At 44.0% G+C, this 21273-nt stretch overlaps 1 protein-coding gene across 5 annotated transcripts in view; it reads right to left on the minus strand.

Annotated features, from left to right (window-relative positions):
• Positions 1 to 984: 984 nt before the first annotated feature.
• Positions 985 to 21273, minus strand: part of LOC110503603 (echinoderm microtubule-associated protein-like 1) — a 36731-nt gene continuing 16442 nt past the window's right edge. For 2 of the 5 annotated variants that reach the window (XM_021582019.3, XM_036961585.2), the window contains exons 3-23: positions 20965 to 21097; positions 20606 to 20710; positions 14645 to 14667; positions 12135 to 12264; positions 11521 to 11670; positions 10606 to 10675; positions 10433 to 10447; positions 10190 to 10300; positions 6935 to 7030; positions 6578 to 6712; positions 6348 to 6447; positions 6005 to 6159; positions 4593 to 4718; positions 4246 to 4377; positions 2980 to 3047; positions 2788 to 2876; positions 2524 to 2621; positions 2322 to 2409; positions 2131 to 2226; positions 1702 to 1832; positions 985 to 1478 (exon numbers count right to left, since the gene is read on the minus strand). In XM_021582019.3, coding sequence (XP_021437694.1) covers positions 1353 to 1478; positions 1702 to 1832; positions 2131 to 2226; positions 2322 to 2409; positions 2524 to 2621; positions 2788 to 2876; positions 2980 to 3047; positions 4246 to 4377; positions 4593 to 4718; positions 6005 to 6159; positions 6348 to 6447; positions 6578 to 6712; positions 6935 to 7030; positions 10190 to 10300; positions 10433 to 10447; positions 10606 to 10675; positions 11521 to 11670; positions 12135 to 12264; positions 14645 to 14667; positions 20606 to 20710; positions 20965 to 21097 — 2177 coding nt within the window. In that variant the 3' untranslated portion in view covers positions 985 to 1352. Of the gene's footprint in view, positions 1479 to 1701; positions 1833 to 2130; positions 2227 to 2321; positions 2410 to 2523; positions 2622 to 2787; positions 2877 to 2979; positions 3048 to 4245; positions 4378 to 4592; positions 4719 to 6004; positions 6160 to 6347; positions 6448 to 6577; positions 6713 to 6934; positions 7031 to 10189; positions 10301 to 10432; positions 10448 to 10605; positions 10676 to 11520; positions 11671 to 12134; positions 12265 to 14644; positions 14668 to 19130; positions 19215 to 20605; positions 20711 to 20964; positions 21098 to 21273 lie in introns of those variants that run through there. The other 3 variants (XM_021582020.3, XM_090218172.1, XM_021582022.3) reach the window with 2 other exon arrangements.

Consider the following 21273-nt stretch of genomic DNA (forward strand, 5'->3'; position numbering starts at 1 on the left):
CACCGCAGCATCAAAGCTATGCACTTCCTCTTTGAAGATTAAAATCCGCTAACCTTCCTGCTTGAGCTTGGGTTTGTAGAGACCCGTTTCACATAATACAGTATAGCAGGGTTTGGTATATGTAGACAGTCAACGCACATGCCCCACCATTTTCTTGTTTCTTTTCAGGGAAACATGGGAATGTTTTTAAAATGATGAGTGAGGTATTCTGAATAGTTGACGGATTACATTTGAAGTGGGACAGCAATTGCTTTGATGCACAAATAGGATTGCAGAGGTTTTTGGTGCAAAACACTACACAACAAAGTACTTGAAAGTGTATTTGCCAACGATGACCTTTACGTGTTTTGAAGTACTGACTAAAATAGGATTCCAAACGGTCAGTGATCAAGAACATTGTCTGTTTACCTAGGGGTTACAGTAGAAGAAAAAACATGACTTCATCCATACGATTGAAGCACAGAGGGCAAAACAAATAGGATCCCGAGGAGACGTTAATGCTGTTTCGGAGGATTACCATGACCTTCTTCCTCTTTGCTAATCAGGCACGTGTTGACAGGTCACCACCACATCAGCCTCGTGACCAATAACAACAGGCTAGGCCTTGACCCTTCAAACAAATAGGTTACAAGGGATGTTATTGTCGTCAGCATGTTGACTGTCTAAAGAGAACAGCGGCAATACACAGCAGGGGTCACTTCTGAAAATACAATGAAGTACGTATTCTCTAGGCATGTGGAAAAAGCCTAGGGTGTAAATGGGAAACTTCTGTATGTTTCATTGGCAGGAAGTGATACGAGTACACTGTAGTAGATTGACTACATACCGGTAGCACTAAAGCAAGTCAGAAGATGGTTTGCAATTGTACATTACATTCAACATCATTATTTTAGCGCTACCTTTTAAAGTCGCTGTACACCGTTTGAATCACTGCCTCTGGTAAATAGCTCTTTAAATACAGTATCAGAGAGTATTCAAACATGATTGGGTTAGAAACTTTATTAACAAAACGAAGGCAAAGCACAGCTTAAGCTTACTCCTAAATATGTATTAAGTGCTAGGTGCCACACCACCACAATACAGTTAATATTAGAATACCACAGCCACTCAGATATACCTCTATAGACCTTTGCAACATAAATAGCAGCTACAACTGTGTTTAAATAGCCTTAAAATAGTCTCGACATGCTTATTCTCTGAAGTCAGTGCCCCACCTAGTGGCACCTCAGGACAGTACCATCAAACATATGTGCAGAGAGGAGAGGGTTAAAAGGTGGGTGTTTTTATAGGCACAGCATTGCTGCCCTCTGGTGGGCAGGAGGCGACGGTGGAGACTGATGCCGCAGGGTTGTCTAGGCGACCACCCACTGGAGGATGCTGGTGTCCTTCCCTCCGGTGGAGATCAGGTGACTGTCGTCGTGGAGAAAGGCAACGTTGGTCACATGGCTGCTGTGGCCACCATAGGTATGGCTTGGGGCCTGCATGTCGTGACAAGGAGGGAGAAGGGAGACGGACACAAAAGGTTGACAATTAATTAGAAAAATCCTAACTTCCACTTCATTAAAAAAAAAACATTGATTTATTGGAAGGATTTCCCCCTGAATGATTAACCTACATATGTTCAGATGCAAACAGGTTAACTTAAGTGGATGAGAAAACACTCAAATAAAACGTATAAGATGTAAATGATGACAAGCGCACCCTTGGCTGGGAGCAGGGGTTGGAGAACAAGTGCACTTTGCCAAAGTCGTCAGCAGAGGCCAGCAGGGAGGAGTCATGTGACCTGCACACGGCGTTGATGTCCGTGCCGTCAGCACCGTCAGGCCAAACGCCTAGATAGAACCAGTGATATAGCAGTAAAACAAAATAGGTGGGTAGACTGTTTACTTGCGAACCAAACCAGCCAAGAGGCAGGAAACATTAGACTCCACTTGATACAACTGCAAAGACTAACAGCTTCATTTTAAAGTGATTGGACTGCTGTCACAATCTGCAATTGCTAGAGTGACCTGAACTGACTGTAAAGAACTCAGTGAGTTACAGTTGAAGCATATACGTTTTGTTTCTTGGATTTATAAAGCTACAGTCTGGTTTTGCCATCATTACCCCAAACAGGAAGTGGTAACTCACCAAAGACGCTGAAGCCTAGAACACAAGTGGAGGTTGCCCACTCCACATTACGAACTAGGTCCATGCTCGTCACATGTTTTCCGCTTGAAGCTTCCCCTTTACCACAAACAGAAGACGAGCTTGAATGTACCACAACACAACATAGACTACAGTTGTAGACAGAGTTATCCGTTTGGACAAAAGAGGCTCACAGAATAGGATCTCGTAGTCTCCTGAGTTGGTTACGATGTATTGGCTGTCGACGGACCAATCCAGATGGGTGACAAAACTGGAGTGACCCTATGGAGGAAAAAAAACATTTTTTTTTTTTTCAAATCCCAAAAATGTTAGTGCAATAGTTCAGAAAATAGAAGGATTCAATTTTCCATAAAAGGGATCGTCTTTCTTACTTACAGTGCATTTCCCCACGCGGCTGTACTTCTTGCCATTCTCCATCACGGCATAGATGTAAACAAAGTTGTCATGGGAACCTACGGCTAGGAAGTTGCCGTCTAAGAGCAGGAGAGTTCTTTTTTTAATGGATGTAGGAGGTGGAGGATAAGAATACTGTATAATCCTGTACTGTTTTGTTCAGACTTATTGGAGCCATTAACCATGTGTATATTTAAATTGGGATACACAGTATGTTATTGTAAATGACGGTGTCTTGTACAGTACCTGGGGAGTACTTGATATTAGAGATTATCTCGTTGCCATCAGTGTGCATGAACACCAGGTCTCGGGTGTCAGCGTCCAGCACCAACCACCTACAGACACACAGACAGGATGAGGAAGTATACTGTAAGTGAGACCATTTGATAGTATCAGGGGAATGACACCAATGTGTGAGGGTCTGAGGATGTACAGTACCTTCCTGTCATGGTCCCCACTGCCAGCACAGCTCCACTGGGGTGGAACCCTGCACAACGCCCTGGGTCCTGGGGAACGGAGGGAGACATGGAGGATCAGCAAGACTGCATGGTGCACCATCACATACAAGACACTCCTGTACTCCCTGTTCACCCACGACTGCGTGGACATGCACGCCTCCAACTCAATCATCAAGTTTGCAGACAACACTACAGTGGTAGGCTTGATTACCAACAACGATGAGACGGCCTACAGGGAGGAGGTGAGGGCCCTCGGAGTGTGGTGTCAGGAAAATAACCTCACACTCAACGTCAACAAAACAAAGGAGATCATCGTGGACTTCAGGAAACAGCAGAGGGAGCACCCCCCTATCCACATCGATGGGACAATAGTGGGTAGTAAGTTTTAAGTTCCTCAGCGTACACATCACGGACAAACTAAATTGGTCCACCCACACAGACAGCGTGGTGAAGAAGGCACAGCAGCGCCTCTTCAACCTCAGGAGGCTGAAGAAATTTGGCTTGTCACCAAAAGCACTCAAACTTTTATCTCTAGGCCATCAGACTGTTAAACAGCCACCACTAACATTGAGTGGCTGCTGCCAACACACTGACTCAACTCCAGCCACTTTAATAATGGAAGAATTGATGTAAAAAATGTATCACTAGCCACTTTAAACAATGCCACTTAATATAATGTTTACATTACTCATCTCATATGTATATACCGTACCCTATACCATCTTCTGCATCTTGCCATCTTTATGTAATACATGCATCACTAGCCACTTTAAACAATGCCACTTAATATAATGTTTACATACCCTACATTACTCATCTCATATGTATATACTGTACTCGATACCATCTACTGCAGCTTGCCAATGCCGTTCTGTACCATCACTCATTCATATATTTTTATGTACATATACTTCATTCCTTTACACTTGTGTGTATAAGGTAGTAGTTGTGGAATTGTTAGGTTAAACTACTCGTTGGTTATTACTGCATTGTCGGAACTGGAAGCACAAGCATTTTGCTACACTCGCATTAATATCTGCTAACCATGTGTATGTGACAAATAAAATGTGATTTGATTTGAAGTCAGGACACTTACTATGGACTGATGTAAATACACTAAATAACCAGCTAGATGTTGTTTCAGGTGCCTTTGTCATTAGAGCAGAACCAACTACGTCAAACTACAACTCTCTTCTGGAATATTCAAAAGAGACTAGCTACAGAGAAGAGTCGGAAGATTGAGAACCTCGATGGTCTTGCTCCAGAGAGGCTGATGGGAGTTGGTGTCCCATAGGTGGACCTGCTTGTCCTGGCCACAAGTCACAAACTGCTCCATGGAAGGATGGATGTCCAGACCCCACAGCTCATCTGTGTGACCCTGAGAGATTAAGAGAGGAGGCGAGAGAGGTGAGATGATAGAGAAAGGGTATTGCGTGTGCAGAAAAAGCAAAATGGAGACCGATGAGGAAGAACGGTAAGAGAGGAAGGGAGAGAAGAGGAATATGGGGGTTATAAACAGGTAAAAATAGATATATACTTCCTACTGAAGCGGAGGAAATAACTAGTTACAGTGGAAATTGAGAGGTGGTGTACCTGTACTATAGGGTTGAGTGTTTCAGGGAAAGAGCCTGTAAGGACGGTGTTCTTGGTGGTCCCCACTAACAGCTCCCCCTGCTTCCCCTCAGTCACAGCTCTCACTGGCCCAAACGCCTCAGGCACCTGAGAGAGAGGACACACGACAGCAACGAGCATTAAACTATACATCTCATCGGTCATTTCTCAAGTTGCATTTACGACTACCCAAAGGACACCGACACTACCGACCGCTCAAAAGTTTGGGGTCACTTGTTTTTGAACAGACGACTCACAAGTCCTCAACTGGCAGCTTCATTAAATAATACCCGCCAAACACCAGTCTCAATGTCAAGCAGTGAAGAGGTGACTCCGGGATGCTGGGTCTTCTAGGCAGAGTTGCAAAGAAAAAGCCACACTGGCCAATAAAAATAAAAGATTAAGATGGGCAAAAGAACACAGACACTGGACAGAGCAACTCTGCCTAGAAGGCCAGCATCCCAGGGTCGCCTCTTCACTGTTGACGTTGAGACTGGTGTTTTGGGGGTACTATTTAATGAAGCTGCCAGTTGTGGACTTGTGAGGCGTCTAGTTTGAGAAACAGACACTAATGTACTTGTCCTCTTGCTCAGTTGTGCACCGGGGCCTCCCACTCCTCTTTCTATTCTGGTTAGGGCCAGTTTGCGCTGTTCTGTGAAGGGAGTAGTACACAGCGTTGTGCAAGATCTTCAGTTTCTTGGCAATTTCTCACACGGAATAGCCTTCATTTCTCAGAGGAAGAATCGACTGAAGAGTTTCAGAAGAAAGTTTTTTGTTTCTGGCCATTTTGAGCCTGTAATCGAACCAGCTGATCAGCTGTCCGTCCTGTCTCCCTGTTGAGCTGTCTTAGGCATCTCACATTGCAATTTATTGCCCACATCTCCAGTCCTCATGCCTCCTTGCAGCATGCCTAAGGCACGTTTACGCAGATGAGCAGGGACCCTGGGCATCTTTCTTTTGGTGTTTTTCAGAGTCAGTAGAAAGGCCTCTTTAGTGTCCCAAGTTTTCATAACTGTGACCTTAATTGCCTACTGTCTGTAAGCTGCTAGTCTCTTAACAACCGTTCCACAGGTGTATGTTCATTAATTGTTTATGTGTCATTGAACAAGCATGGGAAACAGTGTTTAAACCCTTTACAATGAAGATCTGTGAAGTAATTTGGATTTTTACAAATTATCTTTGAAAAGCAGGGTCCTGAAAAAGGGACGTTTCTTTTTTTGCTGCGTTTAGTTAACAAACACTTGGTCTTTCTAACCGTCCTGTGCTAAGGAAAAAGTCAAGGGAAGTGATGACCTCAGCAGCAGACTGGATTTTGGCTCATATAGAGTTCAGCATGTCCTTATCTGCATAAGGTTTACTCATCCTTCAGAGTCACCTACACCCTCCTCTCTCACCTCCATCTCACTCTGCTTGTTATAGTCATGGTCCCAGAGCACCATCCTGCGGTCCTTCCCTCCACCGGACACCAGTGTACCGTCCTTCAGCACACACAGGGAGAAGATCCCGCCCTCATGGGCCCTCGCCACCACCTGGCTGATCCGGTTCCCACCTGTCAATCACAAACAGCTGTCAAATAATATGCTTCAAGGAGGGACGTTTGACGTGGACTTGTGCGATTGCTACTTTATTCTTAATAAATTGCTTTCATGAAAGTAAAGAAATGGATGTGTGAATTGAATGACTGATTGCAGAGCACTGAATTATGGAGGCTGAGAAGGCGATTGTCTTCAAACAGACCTTTGGCCCAGACAAAGATGTTCCCACTGGAGTCTCCTGTGATGGTGTCTCCGTTCTCAGCAAAGGCCACACACAGCACGTACTTGGGCTTCTCGTTTTTCTGGGAGAAACGGTTTAACAGTTCTGTTATAATTCAATAAGTACTTTGTGTACACAATATATATTTTTTTACGGTTATCAGTTGTAACAGGAGGCAGAAGTTAACAGTTGTATTTCGGTCATCGACATACCTCAAACAGCCCCTGGCGCTTGGTGAGAGTGTTCCCGTCCATGGTCCAGAGGTTCAAGTGGGACTTCCCACAGGTGACGATCAGGTTGGCGTCCATGGGGTGGAAGGCTGCGGCCAGCACTGAGTCATTGGAGCACTGAAGGGGATGAGAGGAGAATTCGACCCCTGAACTTGCAGACAATGGTGACTGACCGCACCACAGACGACAACACTTACTCATACCCAAGCCTACACTGCTGACGCCTTCACTTTTCTTTATTTATGAAGACTAGTCATTATTGCAGTGATACACCATGCAATACCAAGGAAAGCAGCTCCCCTCATGCATACTGTAGTATAGTCTGTGAGGATTCATCACCTTCACATCCGCCAGCTGCTTCTCCTTCTGCCAGTTCCACACAGACAGGATGTGGTCATTGGCGTCATCGACGGCACAGAGATGAGCACCACCATTCTGTTGAAGCACAGGTATTTGTCAGAGATCGATCTATATATATATATATATCTATATATATATATATATCGTGTAAATAAATAGCTCTATTTGTTTCAGACAATTTATGGATATTTAACATACACTGCTCAAAAAAATAAAGGGAACACTTAAACAACACAATGTAACTCCAAGTCAATCACACTTCTGTGAAATCAAACTGTCCACTTAGGAAGCAACACTGATTGACAATAAATTTCACATGCTGTTCTGCAAATGGAATAGACAACAGGTAGAAATTATAGGCAATTAGCAAGACACCCCCAATAAAGGAGTGGTTCTGCAGGTGGTAACCACAGACCACTTCTCAGTTCCTATGCTTCCTGGCTGATGTTTTGGTCACTTTTGAATGCTGACTCTAGTGGTAGCATGAGACGGAGTCTACAACCCACACAAGTGGCTCAGGTAGTGCAGCTCATCCAGGATGAAACATCAATGCGAGCTGTGGCAAGAAGGTTAGCTGTGTCTGTCAGCGTAGTGTCCAGAGCATGGAGGCGCTACCAGGAGACAGGCCAGTACATCAGGAGACGTGGAGGAGGCCGTAGGAGGCCAACAACTCAGCAGCAGGACCGCTACCTCCGCCTTTGTGCAAGGAGGAGCACTGCCAGAGCCCTGCAAAATTACCTTCAGCAGGCCACAAATGTGCATGTGTCTGCTCAAACTGTCAGAAACAGACTCCATGAGGGTGGTATGAGGGCCCGACATCCACAGGTGGGGGTTGTGCTTACAGCCCAACACCATGCAAGACGTTTGGCATTTGCCAAGGAACACCAAGATTGGCAAATTCGCCACTGGCGCCCTGTGCTTTTCACAGATGAAAGCAGGTTCACATGTGACAGTCGTGACAGAGTCTGGAGATGCCGTGGAGAACGTTCTGCTGCCTGCAACATCCTCCAGTATGACCGGTTTGGCGGTGGGTCAGTCATGGTGTGGGGTGGCATTTCTTTGGGGGGGCCGCACAGCCCTCCATGTGCTCGCCAGAGGTAGCCTGACTGCCATTAGGTACCGAGATGAGATCCTCAGACCCCTTGTGAGACCATATGCTGGTGCGGTTGGCCCTGGGTTCCTCCTAATGCAAGACAATGCTAGACCTCATGTGGCTGGAGTGTGTCAGCAGTTCCTGCAAGAGGAAAGCATTGATGCTATGGACTGGCCCGCCCATTCCCCAGACCTGAATCCAATTGAGCACATCTGGGACATCATGTCTCGCTCTATCCACCACAGACTGTCCAGGAGTTGTAGGGAGGTCATACAGGCACGTGGAGGCCACACACACTACTGAGCCTCATTTAGACTTGTTTTAAGGACATTACATCAAAGTTGGATCAGCCTGTAGTGTGGTTTTCCACTTTAATTTTGAGTGTGACTCCAAATCCAGACCTCCATGGATTGATACATTTGATTTCCATTGATATTTTTTGTGTGATTTTGTAATATTTCATTCATTCAGCTCTAGGATGTTATTTTAGTGTTCCCTTTATTTTTTTGAGAAGTGTATAAAAAGGTGCATTAGAAAAGTTTTCAGACCCCTTGAATTTTTCCACATTGTTATGTTACAGCCTTATTCTAAAATTGATAAAATTATTTTTTCCCTTCAATCTACACACAATACCCCATAATGACAAAGTGAAAACAGGTTTTTAGAAATGTGTGCAGAGTTATTAAAAACAAAAATATCACATTCACATAAGTATTCAGACCATTTGCTATGAGACTCAAAATTAATCTCAGGTGCATCCTGTTTCCATTGATTATTCTTGAGATATTTCGACAACTTGATTGGAGTCCACCTGTGGTAAATTCAATTGATTGGACATGATTTGGAAAGGCACACACCGGTCCATATAAGGTCCCACAGTTGACAGTGCATGTCAGAGCAAAAACCAAGCTATGAGGTCGAAGGAATTGTCCGTAGAGCTCCGAGACAGGATTGTGTCGAGGCACAGATCTGGGGAAGGGTACCAAAAAATGTCTGCAGCATTGAAGGTCCCCAGGAATACAGTGGCCACCATCATTCTAAAATGGAAGTAGTTGGGAACCACCAAGACTCTTCCTAGAGCTGGCCGCCCGGCCAAACTGAGCAATCGGGAAAGAAGGGCCTTGGTCAGGGAGGTGAGCAAGAACCTGATGGTCAATCTGAAAGAGCTCCAGAGTTCCTCTGTGGAGATGGGAGAACCTTCCAGAAGGACAACCTTCTCTGCAGCACTTCACCAATCAGGCCTTTATGGTAGAGTGGCCAGACGAAAGCCACTCCTCAGTAAAACACAAGACAGCCCACCTGAAGACTCTGACCATGGGAAACAAGATTCTCTGGTCTGATGAAACCAAGGTTGAATTCTTTGGCCTTAATGCCAAGTGTCACGTCTGGAGGAAACCTGGCACCATCACTACGGCAAGGCATGGTGGTGGCAGCATCATGCAGTGGGGATGTTTTTCAGGGACTGGGAGACTAGTCAGGATCGAGGGAAAGATGAACAGAGAAAAGTACAGATAGATCCTTGATGAAAACCTGCTCCAGTGCTCAGGACCTCAGACAGAGGCAACGGTTCACCTTCCAACAGGACAACAACCCTAAGCACGCAGGTGTGGCTTCGGGACAAGTCTCTGAATGTCCTTGAGTGACCCAGCCAGAGCCCAGGCTTGAACATCTCTGGAGAGACCTGAAAATAGCTGTGCAGCGACACACCACATCCAACCTGACAGAGCTTGAGAGGATCTGCAGAGAAGAATGGAAGAAACTCCAAGCTTGTAGCGTCATACCCAAGAAGACTCAATGGCACTCTAATCGGTGCCAAAGGCTCTTCAACAAAGTATTGAGTAAAGGGTCTGAATACTTATATAAATGTGATATTTCAGTTATTTTAAATGTGCAAACATTTCTAATAACCTGTTTTTTCTTTGTCATTGCGGGTTAGATGTAGATTGTGTAGATTGATGTGGAAAAAACGATTGAATCCATTTTAGAATAAGGCTGTAACGTAGCAAAATGAGGAAGAGGTCAAAGGGCCTGAATGCATAGTATGCTGCCTATTGTCATGGAACATGCTTTCAAAGTAATAATAAATGACTATGAATGACTTTCTCAAAGTTAGGTGTGTAATCACGTTGTGGAGCGCTTACCGACTTGGAGAAGGCCACACAGGTGACCGCCCGGTCAAACACGCCCATCCCAATGACATGCAGGGTATTGAGACTGACCGAATCCCACACACGCACATGAGGAGGCAACAGCTGAGAGAGAGAGTGGGTGTGAGAGAAAGAAATTGGATACAGTGCTGTCATGTATTACAGTGAAATATATGAGATGGCCATAAGAGGACATAACAGGTCATTACTTCAGAATGTGTTGATTTTAAAATGTACCTTGCCCTCTAACAGCTGATAATGAAATTAAGGAAAGAGAGAGAAAGAGTGGGTCTGAGAGAGAGAAATTGAAAACACCGCAGCCATGTACATATTACTGTGAACCACAATACGAATCCCAGAAGAGGTCTTTCCTTCAGAATAGGAGAAAATGTTGATTTTAAAAAATGTACCTTGCCATCTTTGGAGGTTCCAGCGACTTGTCCAGTGGCTATGGTGACCATGTCTGGATGGATGCCTAAGCTGCCGGGAAAGATGCACAATGACTGTGACGCGGCCACAAGGCTACGCTAACCTTTCCCACTTGTCCTCTGGGGACTTCTTGTTTTGTTTTCCAGTCTCTGTACTCAATGGCTTGTAATGCGGTCTACGTCAACTCATTTATTCAGACCTTCATTATTAACAGTTAATAATACTTCAAAAAGGGGGAAAAAATGGGGCCCTACAACAAAGACACTGGTACAAAGGCCCCTGAAGAAGTACAAGTGTTGTGATGGTACATAACTTTCATGAACGCATTTGAACATTTTGAAGGTAAATTCTACACTATTATAGCCACACTGAAAACATTAGTCTACAATACAAATGAAAAAGTAAGCTGGTCAGGAACATCAAAGAGTTGGCTGTAGCCCAACATGGATGAAAATGATACTGTGCAAGTAGGATATTACCATATACAGCCCAACCTTTGTTTGCACAGGAGACACTGCCTCAAACAGGACCTAATTTAAATAGAGTTAGTTTATCCTGAATCAATGTGTCATTTAAGGAAGTTCTCTTTGCACAGTAAGCCTTGGAAAATGCAAATCTACCTTGACTCGGTTTCAATCAAATGACAGCTGACGATAATCAGGCGACACTGTGAATGGCATACAGTGAGCAATCACATTCAGCTAAATTTATGCCAAATAAAACCTCTTGCCCTTTTGCGAAGCCTATCACGTGCATTGCGGCATCACCCTCTGCAGTGGAAGCTAAGGCTAAGAAGAAAAAGGTACATTTCCTGAAGAAAAGTTGTGTGCTTGCGCCGGTCAACCAAAGGTTATGCTAGTGGGAGATGCTGAACCAAGCACACTAACTAGCCTTACCATTTGACATCGTCGTTGTGGCCCAGGTAATGTCTCTGCTGCTGTTCCTCCACATTGTAGAGCACCACCACGGAGGCATTGAAGTAGACTATCTCCCCTGTGGGGAGCAGGTAGAGGTTGGAGCGGCAGTCTCTGCCCCTGTACCCATACCTGGACAACCGAGGGTTTAAGGACCACAACAGTAATCTTGTCTGAACTACCATAGTGTTGAACAGTAGGAGGCTGATGCCATCTCAGAACTTATGGGTACAATACAAACCAAATATGTTACTCTCCAGGGGCCATAAACTCATAAACACAAGTGATCAACTATACAAAATAGTAAAAAGTGGTCTCATATTCTTGTGTGACGTCAGTAATGCAACACTGAAATGTCCTTTCTGAAAATGTGCATTATACTTCTAGAGCCATTGTCCCAAACCAAGCTTTCCCTGGTTCATCTGGGGTGTAATCATTTGTCCAACCCTAGCAAACTGAAAATGTGCAACAAAAACAAGTTTATATTGGAAACATTCAGGTAGGTCCCTTCCTGTTTTGTTCCGTTTAGTTCCTAGTGAATACACCCCTGTATGCCTAGCAACATTACTCTTTGTTTGTCAGCGACAGAAGGATACACCCACTGCAGTTTGAGCTTGTGCTCAGGCAGCGCCCCCTTGTGGTCCAGGCTGTAGCTGTCCCTCTTCTGGTCAGGCATGTGCATGGTGACTGGCCGGCCCCTCAGGAACATCCTCACATAGCCATCCTCTGACACAGGAGAGGGGGCGAGATAAGAACATGAAGGGGAGGGATTTAAAAAAAAAGTTTTTTATGGAAATGTAACAGCCTTCTGAACATAAGCACTCAAATAAATTCTGTTCCCCCACCTATGTAAGAGGCAGGATTTGTGCATTGAAATCACTGAGGCAAAATACAGTGAATTCGGAAACTATTCAGACCCCTTAACTTTTTCCACGTTTTGTTATGGGCGGCAGGTAGCCTAGTGGTTAGAGTGTTGGGCCCTGAGCTGACAAGGTACAAATCTGTTGTTCTTCCCCTGAACAAGGCAGTTCACCCACTGTTCCTAGGCTGTCATTGTAAATAAGAATTTGTTCATAACTGACTTATTATTATTTTATTAATTACATCACAGCCTTATTCAAAATTGATTAAATATTTTTTTCCCCAACTCATCAATTTTACACACACACCATAAATGACTAAGCGAAATTGCTGCAAATGCATTACAAATTAAAAAGTATTTCAGACCCTTTATTTAGTACTTTGTTGAAGCACCTTTGGCAGCAAATACAGACTTGAGACTTCTTAGGTATGACACTACAAGCTTGGCACACCTGTATTTGTATCCCCCAATCTTATCTACAAATACTCTCAAGCTCTGTCAGGTTGGATGGTGAGTGTCTGGTCTCTCCAGAGATGTTCGATCGGGTTCCATTCCGGGCTCTGGATGGGCCAATCAAGGACATTCAGAGACTTGTCCCAAAGCCACTCCTGCTTTGTCTTGGCTGTGTACTTAGAGTCGTTCACCCCAGTCTGAGGTCCTCAGCGCTCTTGAGCATGTTTTCATCAAGGATCTCGCTGTACTTTGCTCTGTTCATCTTTCCCTCGATCGTGACTAGTCTCCCAGTCCCTGCCGCTGAAAAACATCCCCACAGCATAATACTGCCACCACCATGCTTCACCGTAGGGATGGTGCAAGGTTGCCTCCAGAAGTGACGCTTGAAATTCAGGCCAAAGAGTTTAATCCTGGTTTTATCAGACCAGAAAATCTTGTTTCTCATGGTCTGAGACTCTTCTAGGTGCCTTTTGGCAAACTCCAAGCGGGCTGTCATGTGCCTTTACTGAGGAGTGGCTTCCATGTGGCCACCACCATAAAGGCTTGAATGGTGGAGAGCTGCAGAGATGGGAGAACCTTCCAGAAGGACAACCATCTCCACAGAGGAACTCTGGAGCTCTGTCACCTCCCTGACCAAGTCCCTTCTCCCCGATTGCTCAGTTTGGCCAGGCGGACAGCTCTAGGAAGAGTGTTGGGGGTTCCAAACTACTTCCATTTTAGAATGATGGAGGCCACTGTGTTCTTGGGGACCTTCAATGCTGCAGACATTTTTGGTACCCTTCCCCAGATCTGTGCCTCCACACAATCCTGTCTCAGAGCTCTACGGACAATTCCTTCGCCCCCATGGCTTGGTTTTTGCGCTGACATGCACTGTCAACTGTCCATTTTCGAATAAGGCTTTCAAAAATAATAATGATTAAAAAAAGAAAAATATTCATCCCTTTTAAAATAAGGCTTTAACGTAACAAAACGTGGAAAAAGTCAAGTGGTCTGAATACTTTCCGAATGCACCGCATTTCAAACTGTTCTGAAGCTTTGCAGATTTTTATTTTATTTGAGGCACTACAATTACTCAGGGTACCCCATAATACCGTCTCTCTTGGCGGACATGACATCATATAAAAACTAATTGCGGTTATGGTTTGCATTAGAGTGCTGCGGCGAGTCAACTGAGCTCAATAATGGAGCAGTGTGCTGTGCTCTCTGGCTCTGACCATGCAGCTCAGCGGTCCCTAATCATTTACCCAAGCACTCAGAGGACAAGGGAAAAATGCAGTTAATTGGCTTGTTAAAAATGAATACAGCCCACCAACAATAACAGACAGGCTATTGGTTGTTGTTTATTGGGCATGTTCATTCTTTACTTCAGTGCCCCTGTTTCATGGATTTCCGTGTAGTAACCTGGGAAATGCTTATTGGTTATGGGGCGGCAGGTAGCCTAGTGGTTAGAGTGTTGGGCCTATAACCGAAAGGTTGCTAGATCAAATCCCCGAGCTGACAAGGTAAAAATCTGTGAATACTGTTCTGCCCCTGAACAAGGCAGTTAACCCTCCTAGGCTGTCATTGTAAATAAGAATTTGTTATTAACTGCCTAGTTAAATAAAAGGTTACATAAAAATGCTCAGTGCCGGGAAATGTTTTTGTTTGCATTTACACTGTATTCTTTAGTTAAACTGAGGTATAAAAGGGTGCCGAGTATGGTAAAGGAATTACACACACACACACACACACACACACACACACACACACACACACACACACAGTACAGCCACAGGCGTGTGTAAGACATACCTGCATTGACAGCGCATTCTTTGCTGAAACAGAAAAAAAGAGAGAAGAGAACAGATATCAGTGTATGACTGGTGACTGTTAAGACACTGTGTGAGCAGTTGACGTTTCTGAGACGCAGTTTAACTATGTGAGCAGTTGACGTTTCTGAGACGCAGTTTAACTGTGTGAACAGTTGACGTTTCTGAGATGCAGTTTAACTGTGTGAGCAGTTGACGTTTCTGAGACACAGTTTAACTGTGTGAGCAGTTGACGTTTCTGAGACGCAGTTTAACTGTGTGAGCAGTTGACGTTTCTGAGACGCAGTTTAACTGTGTGAGCAGTTGACGTTTCTGAGACGCAGTTTAACTGTGTGAGCAGTTGACGTTTCTGAGACACAGTTTAACTGTGTGAACAGTTGACGTTTCTGAGACGCAGTTTAACTGTGTGAGCAGTTGACGTTTCTGAGACGCAGTTTAACTATGTGAGCAGTTGACGTTTCTGAGACGCAGTTTAACTGTGTGAACAGTTGACGTTTCTGAGACGCAGTTTAACTGTGTGAGCAGTTGACGTTTCTGAGACGCAGTTTAACTGTGTGAGCAGTTGACGTTTCTGAGACGCAGTTTAACTGTGTGAGCAGTTGACGTTTCTGAGACACAGTTTAACTGTGTGAGCAGTTGACGTTTCTGAGACGCAGTTTAACTGTGTGAGCAGTTGACGTTTCTGAGACGCAGTTTAACTGTGTGAGCAGTTGACGTTTCTGAGACGCAGTTTAACTGTGTGAGCAGTTGACGTTTCTGAGACACAGTTTAACTGTGTGAGCAGTTGACGTTTCTGAGACGCAGTTTAACTGTGTGAGCAGTTGACGTTTCTGAGACGCAGTTTAACTGTGTGAGCAGTTGACGTTTCTGAGACGCAGTTTAACTCCTGCTGCAATGGACTAAATGATTCAGTGACATCATCCTTTATTCCTGACCGCCTACTTTCAAAAAATGTTTTTATCCACAGTAGAATTACAGTAGAGCCCATTTACGCCCATTTATGCACGTTTAGCATTATCCAAATAGTGCTGCAAGATTAAAAGCAGTAGTTCATACTGTAGCGCATATAGACAACATACACATATAACATACAGTATTCACAGACGCAAACACAATGCGGAAGGGAAAATACTGTATCCATGATGAGATAGGGGTAGCCGTAAATACAACTGGTGCCATGCCGAGAAATGTAAAAATAAGGAGAGTTATTGCGAGAGAGAGAGAGAGAGAGACAGTGGTAGAGAATGAAATAAAGAGCAAGAGAGAGTGACAGAGACAACGCGACAGTCAATATCCTATAGAGTGGCCTCTCCAGCACTACCCGACAACAGCTGAAAAGTAATGAGTTTCTGTCAAGGCCACTGACAGATTGCCGAGGTAGGTCAGTTTGAGAGTACCATGGCAGCACAGTCACAGGAGTGATGATAAGTAAGATAAGAGAGACTCGAGGAGAAACAATCCCTCTCAGTTCGTAGGGAATATGAATGGCATGAAATAGCCATGAAGGCCATCTTAACCATCTGAAAGTATAGCGCAGTAGGTTATTCAGTTTGGAGGGAGACTGTGGATACAATTACAATACTACTGAAGATTGTTCTTTGACAGCTTGCTTTATTCATTCTTGCTATTCAAACTGAAAATGTATTGTAGTACATTTGGGATTATAAAAAAAAAAAGTTTGGATACTCGCAAGGCACACACACACCAAGTACCAATTTTGGTCGACAGACTGAGAACATAAGTAGACAGTGAGGATTTTATATTTCTGTCCTTGGCAGAGCATTCATTCACTACAGTGTATTCCATCTGGAGACTGGTTGTTTGTGGGGCAACCCGAGACAGCCGGGGAAGGGCTCTCTTTAAAGTGGCCAAGAAAATACCTGTTTGTCTCCCTGCCTGCGGCTTTCAAAAAGAGGAGAGGCCCTGTTGTGTCCAATGAGAGACACTGAAAGATCCAAAGCCACGAAGGCATTTACTTAGTGATTATTTATGATCCGTGTGTTTGTTTCTTTTCAATTCATTAAAACAAGTTGCAATCTGTACCATTTGGTACAAGATAGTTACATATTATGTTGAATTCTTTGAAGTAAGTACCAGAAAATACTCTATTGCCTAGCATCATTATCGAGTAAATTCCAGGTGCTACCGGAATACAGAGAACAATACATCCAGAATGGCCTTCTTTACAGATTGTTGTAGCTTTACATCATTTTGCATAGACTTCACAAAGAGTAAGACTACATTCCACATGGAAAACGAGAGGACATGGAACGTGTGATACGATTGTGTTGTCTCAGTTAGTAAAATACATGCAAGTTGGAGAACTGATGTGAACAGTTGTCTAGCATAAAGCAAACATACATTGTGGCCAATAATGCAGTGGTCTTGCAGTTTGAGTGTTTCAGGCAATTACTGTATGGTGTTGCAGCAGTGGAGAGAGTGGTTTTAGTCAAGTTCCTGTGCACTCAGACAATACGGCTGAGATTTTCAGAGCAAATTAATGCTAGGCACCCAGTGAGCTGTGTTATCCCGGGCGGCGAAGTGATTGAGAGCATACTGTATCAAACACTGTATGACAAGTCAGCATAGCGAGATAGAAACGTGGTCAAACAGGATATCATGAGCTCTTCCTCAACCAGTATTTGCATGCGTTCAGACCCCTGAATCAAATTTGCCATTCAAATACATGCAATCTGTTCCTCGTCCTCAGGCTCAGCTATACCATCGAGCCAGTCTGCAAATCAGGGTGCGTCAGTTGATCTGTCTAATGCACGTGGATGAGCAAAAGTGCCAATCAATAGTCATTCTGCAGCGCAAGAGGAATCAGTAATCCAAACCAGCCACCCACGATCACAATGAAACTGAGGCATTGCAACAGCGAGGGGGAATGTTACGTAAGCCCCTCTCTGTCATAGAAAATCAAGCCTGTGTGGAAAAAAATGCCCATTCTTTTTGGTTTGTTGACTCACACACCCGTAATGTAATTAAGGATCTGCCCAAAACTGGAACGGGACAGCGCTCCCACTAGCCTATTCATAGACGCCAACTCTAGTGTCTATTCACAAAGGTATCTTCCGATCGGGGGGGTTTAGTTAAGAGCCCCAATGCTCTGTCTGAATGTTAACACTTGCGATACAATTTTGGTAACATAACCTTATATATGCTATATCAGCGAAAAATAATATTAAAATAAAAAAGGTTGAATTACTACACACTGTTATAGGGTCACCACGCACCCATACTTCCATGTTACAGCACTTGTTTACAGAAAACAGAGGGAAGACGCCTGTGCTAATCAGCTATCTGCGTCTCTGAACACCTGCGTGTAAACAGAAGACAGACAACACCAACGTGTTGTCACTGAAAAATACTGCTGCAACTGTGTTAAAACCGGTCCAAACCGTGTACAGTGAGTGTTTTGTGAAATTATTTAGAGGTTATATGAAAGTAGAGGGATTTATGATTCTAGAAACGTAACGCAATTGAGAATCGATTCACGTCTAGATGGAGTATTTGGTTGTTTTGGCTTCCAGAGCCAATTCACCCTTTAAACAGAACATGCAAGGTCCTTGAATTAAGGAGTACTGTTAGGCTCCTTTAGTCCAATATTAAGCTAACCTGGGACCATGTGAACTACAATCCCGACGCTCTGTTTTAATGTTTAGTAACGTTAATAATCCTCGCTTGCAATACGGTTTTTCGAAACATAAAGCCCTCTACTTTCATATCACATTAAAATAATTTCACAAATGCAAAATATATACTTACTGTACACTGTTTTAACACAGTTGCAGCCTATAGCATTTTTCAGTTACAACCCTTTTCTGGCGTATTTTTTCCGTTACATACAGGTGTTCGGAGCATGCTAGAAAGCAAATTAGCACCTCTTTCTTCCATCGGTCTTCAGTAATCAGCGCTGTAACATGGAAATATGGTAACCATAACCCTAACCTTATGAAAGGTGTGTATCAATTTAACTTTACGTTTTTTTTTATGATTTGTTGCCAATATGAAAGATAAGGTGCTTTATGCTTCCAAAACCATACCGCAACAATATGCATTTAGCCCAAACGTTGTGGCTCTTAATGCAGCAATATGTTACTTTTTCGGCGACCTGACCAAATTCATATAGAAATGTGAGTTATAGATCTGTCACTCATTGAAAGCAAGTCTAAGAAGCTCTATGTTCTCTGTGCAAACTATTAGTTTTTTTTCTACCAGGAAATGGCAGAGTGATTTCTGCGTATTGCACCTTTAACAGTTTATGTTGTAAATCACAATTGACCTTTGTTCTGTGCTGCCCCTCCCCAAACCCAACTGAAAATAAAACCATCAGAAGGTCTGCATGACCACATTTTTTTTTAAAGTTACTGCTTCCTGTTGGAATAAACGATCCATCCACCCAAAATGGCTTTTTAAACAATCTCCTTCCTAACTGCAAACTGTTTAAGTATAAAGCATTCCTTTACCTGGGTGATCTCTTCATGGTAACTTTTCCGTTAGGTAACAGCACAGTGTTGGCAAAGTGGTTCACAAAACAGAACCCTGTCGACAACTAACAGGCTTCCTTGTTGATTCCGTTAACTGTACTGGGCACTTTTTCCACCAATGGGGAGGAACTTCCTTACTCTGATGGACCTCCCTTACTCTGATGGACCTCCCCTCTGCTCAGTAACCACACCTCCTTTACCTACACCCCTGAAATTTGACACCCTCGGCAGAGTGAGCTCAAGGAGGAGGGAGGAGGGAGTGGACGGACTGACTGTATCCATCTGTCTTTCAAAGCTTAATAGCACCTCCATAAAACCGATCAGATATTGTTATCTACTATTCAAACAATGAGCAGGTGTTGGGCGTTTATGTTCGGTACAAGCAACCAACCATGCATTTGACTGTGAATACACTGTTCCATCTTCCTTTACTAATCAACTGTGCTGTGTTCACCATTACTTAGATGTATGTAAATAATGATGCTGTTAAATACAGTAACCTACATAACACTGCACCGGACTAAAATGACGGAAGTACATGTTAAAACACATCAGCAGATCTGTATTTCTATACGTATGTTGTCAACATAGAGAGATCATATCACCACCCTCCCCGGCTGTCTCCTCTCCTCCCTAGACATTACACATACACGGGTCTAAATGATTCAAGCCAGTCAAACATCCAGCGTGCATTCACCTGCTCTCTGCACAGAAATACAACACCACGGTGTGGCACGGCAATGCATCCGTGGTGCATTCACACACACGTGTTTAATGATCCTTTGTCATCTGATCTGAACAGCGAGAGGGTTAAAAACAACGATCGGTCTACTGATCAGAGTGCCCTAAATTGGACGTCAACAAAGCCACACCGAGACCTTGGGACCTCTACTGTCAGAATACAATGTCAGGAAGGAGGAAGAGCTGGGAAGAACATAGACCCACACCATATGTCACCTGTCTGATCGAAAAGGGAGAAAGAAAGGGTATTTACAGTATATCTGGCAAAGGAGGCAGATATGGCTGCTCAGGATGTGGCAAGCGGTCGTGATATTTTCCCCAGAGATCAGAGATGAGCTGTACACCCATTCTCAGATGTCGGGTCGACTGTACAGATGTATATGAGGTATGCACAGATGTATATTAGCACTGATGTGAGCTACGGCTACAGATGCCTTGTGGATAAAAGAGGGACATAGTTAACTGTAACACTGAGCAGCCTAAGCATAAACGTACAGTATGTGAGAATGCAGTGCTAAGGTGCTCCCTGCTTTGGTCTTCTCTAGCCAATGACTACATCATTGTCAGTCAGAGGGTTGCTTGGCTGCACACCATGATCTCTCAGTTAGCCAGAAAGAGCAGGAGTGATTGCTGTGTCAGTGTTTCGAGGTTTAGCTGAGTCAGTGTCTGTGTTTAGAGGGTTAGCGGTGTCTATGCTTGTCTCAAACTGTCACCTGCTCCTGCCACATGCGGAGCTGCTGGACGAGGTGGTTCTGCTTCTGCTGTCAGACACCATCTCCCTCCTGGCCGTGGAGAGACGCTCTGTCGACATGCTCTTCCTGGTGGAGGAGGTGAGAGGGGGAAGAGGGAGAGGAAAAAGACGAGAGGTAGAAAGAGTGGGAGGGTGAAGAGTGAATAGGGGTATTGAGAGGGATATGAAAGGCAAGACATGTCCCCAGTCATTAGTTTACAGTGCCTACTGTACAGTAGATTCAATGCCACACTGCCACCCTAAGGTTGAGTTTGGAAATACACATTAGAAGTATACCAAGAAAAAACAGTATTAGATCCACACATTCGGACAATGTCTTACCTTTTGATTGACAGCGACACTTCCTTTTTGGGAGAAGAGGGGGAGGAAGGGTATCCCCCCATACGTTTCTGCTGGACATAACCATTGCTGAGAGTGAGAGGCTTGGATGGTAAGGCTTGCAGGAGTTGTCGCACTGGCATCAAGAGGGAAAGAATGGTTCAGTAAACAGATGTATGTTGTTGAAGTTTTTGAAAATCGACACTGCAAATTCTTACCAAAGACTACATACAGTAAGTAGTACATGGTTTATCTCCATTGCAAGTCTCATCTTTAAATACATGTAAAAAAATATATATATAGTTTCCTGAT

Source organism: Oncorhynchus mykiss, chromosome 24, assembly GCF_057628025.1.
Source record: "Oncorhynchus mykiss isolate SJ-2025 chromosome 24, ASM5762802v1, whole genome shotgun sequence".
In the NCBI taxonomy this organism is placed as follows: domain Eukaryota; kingdom Metazoa; phylum Chordata; class Actinopteri; order Salmoniformes; family Salmonidae; genus Oncorhynchus; species Oncorhynchus mykiss.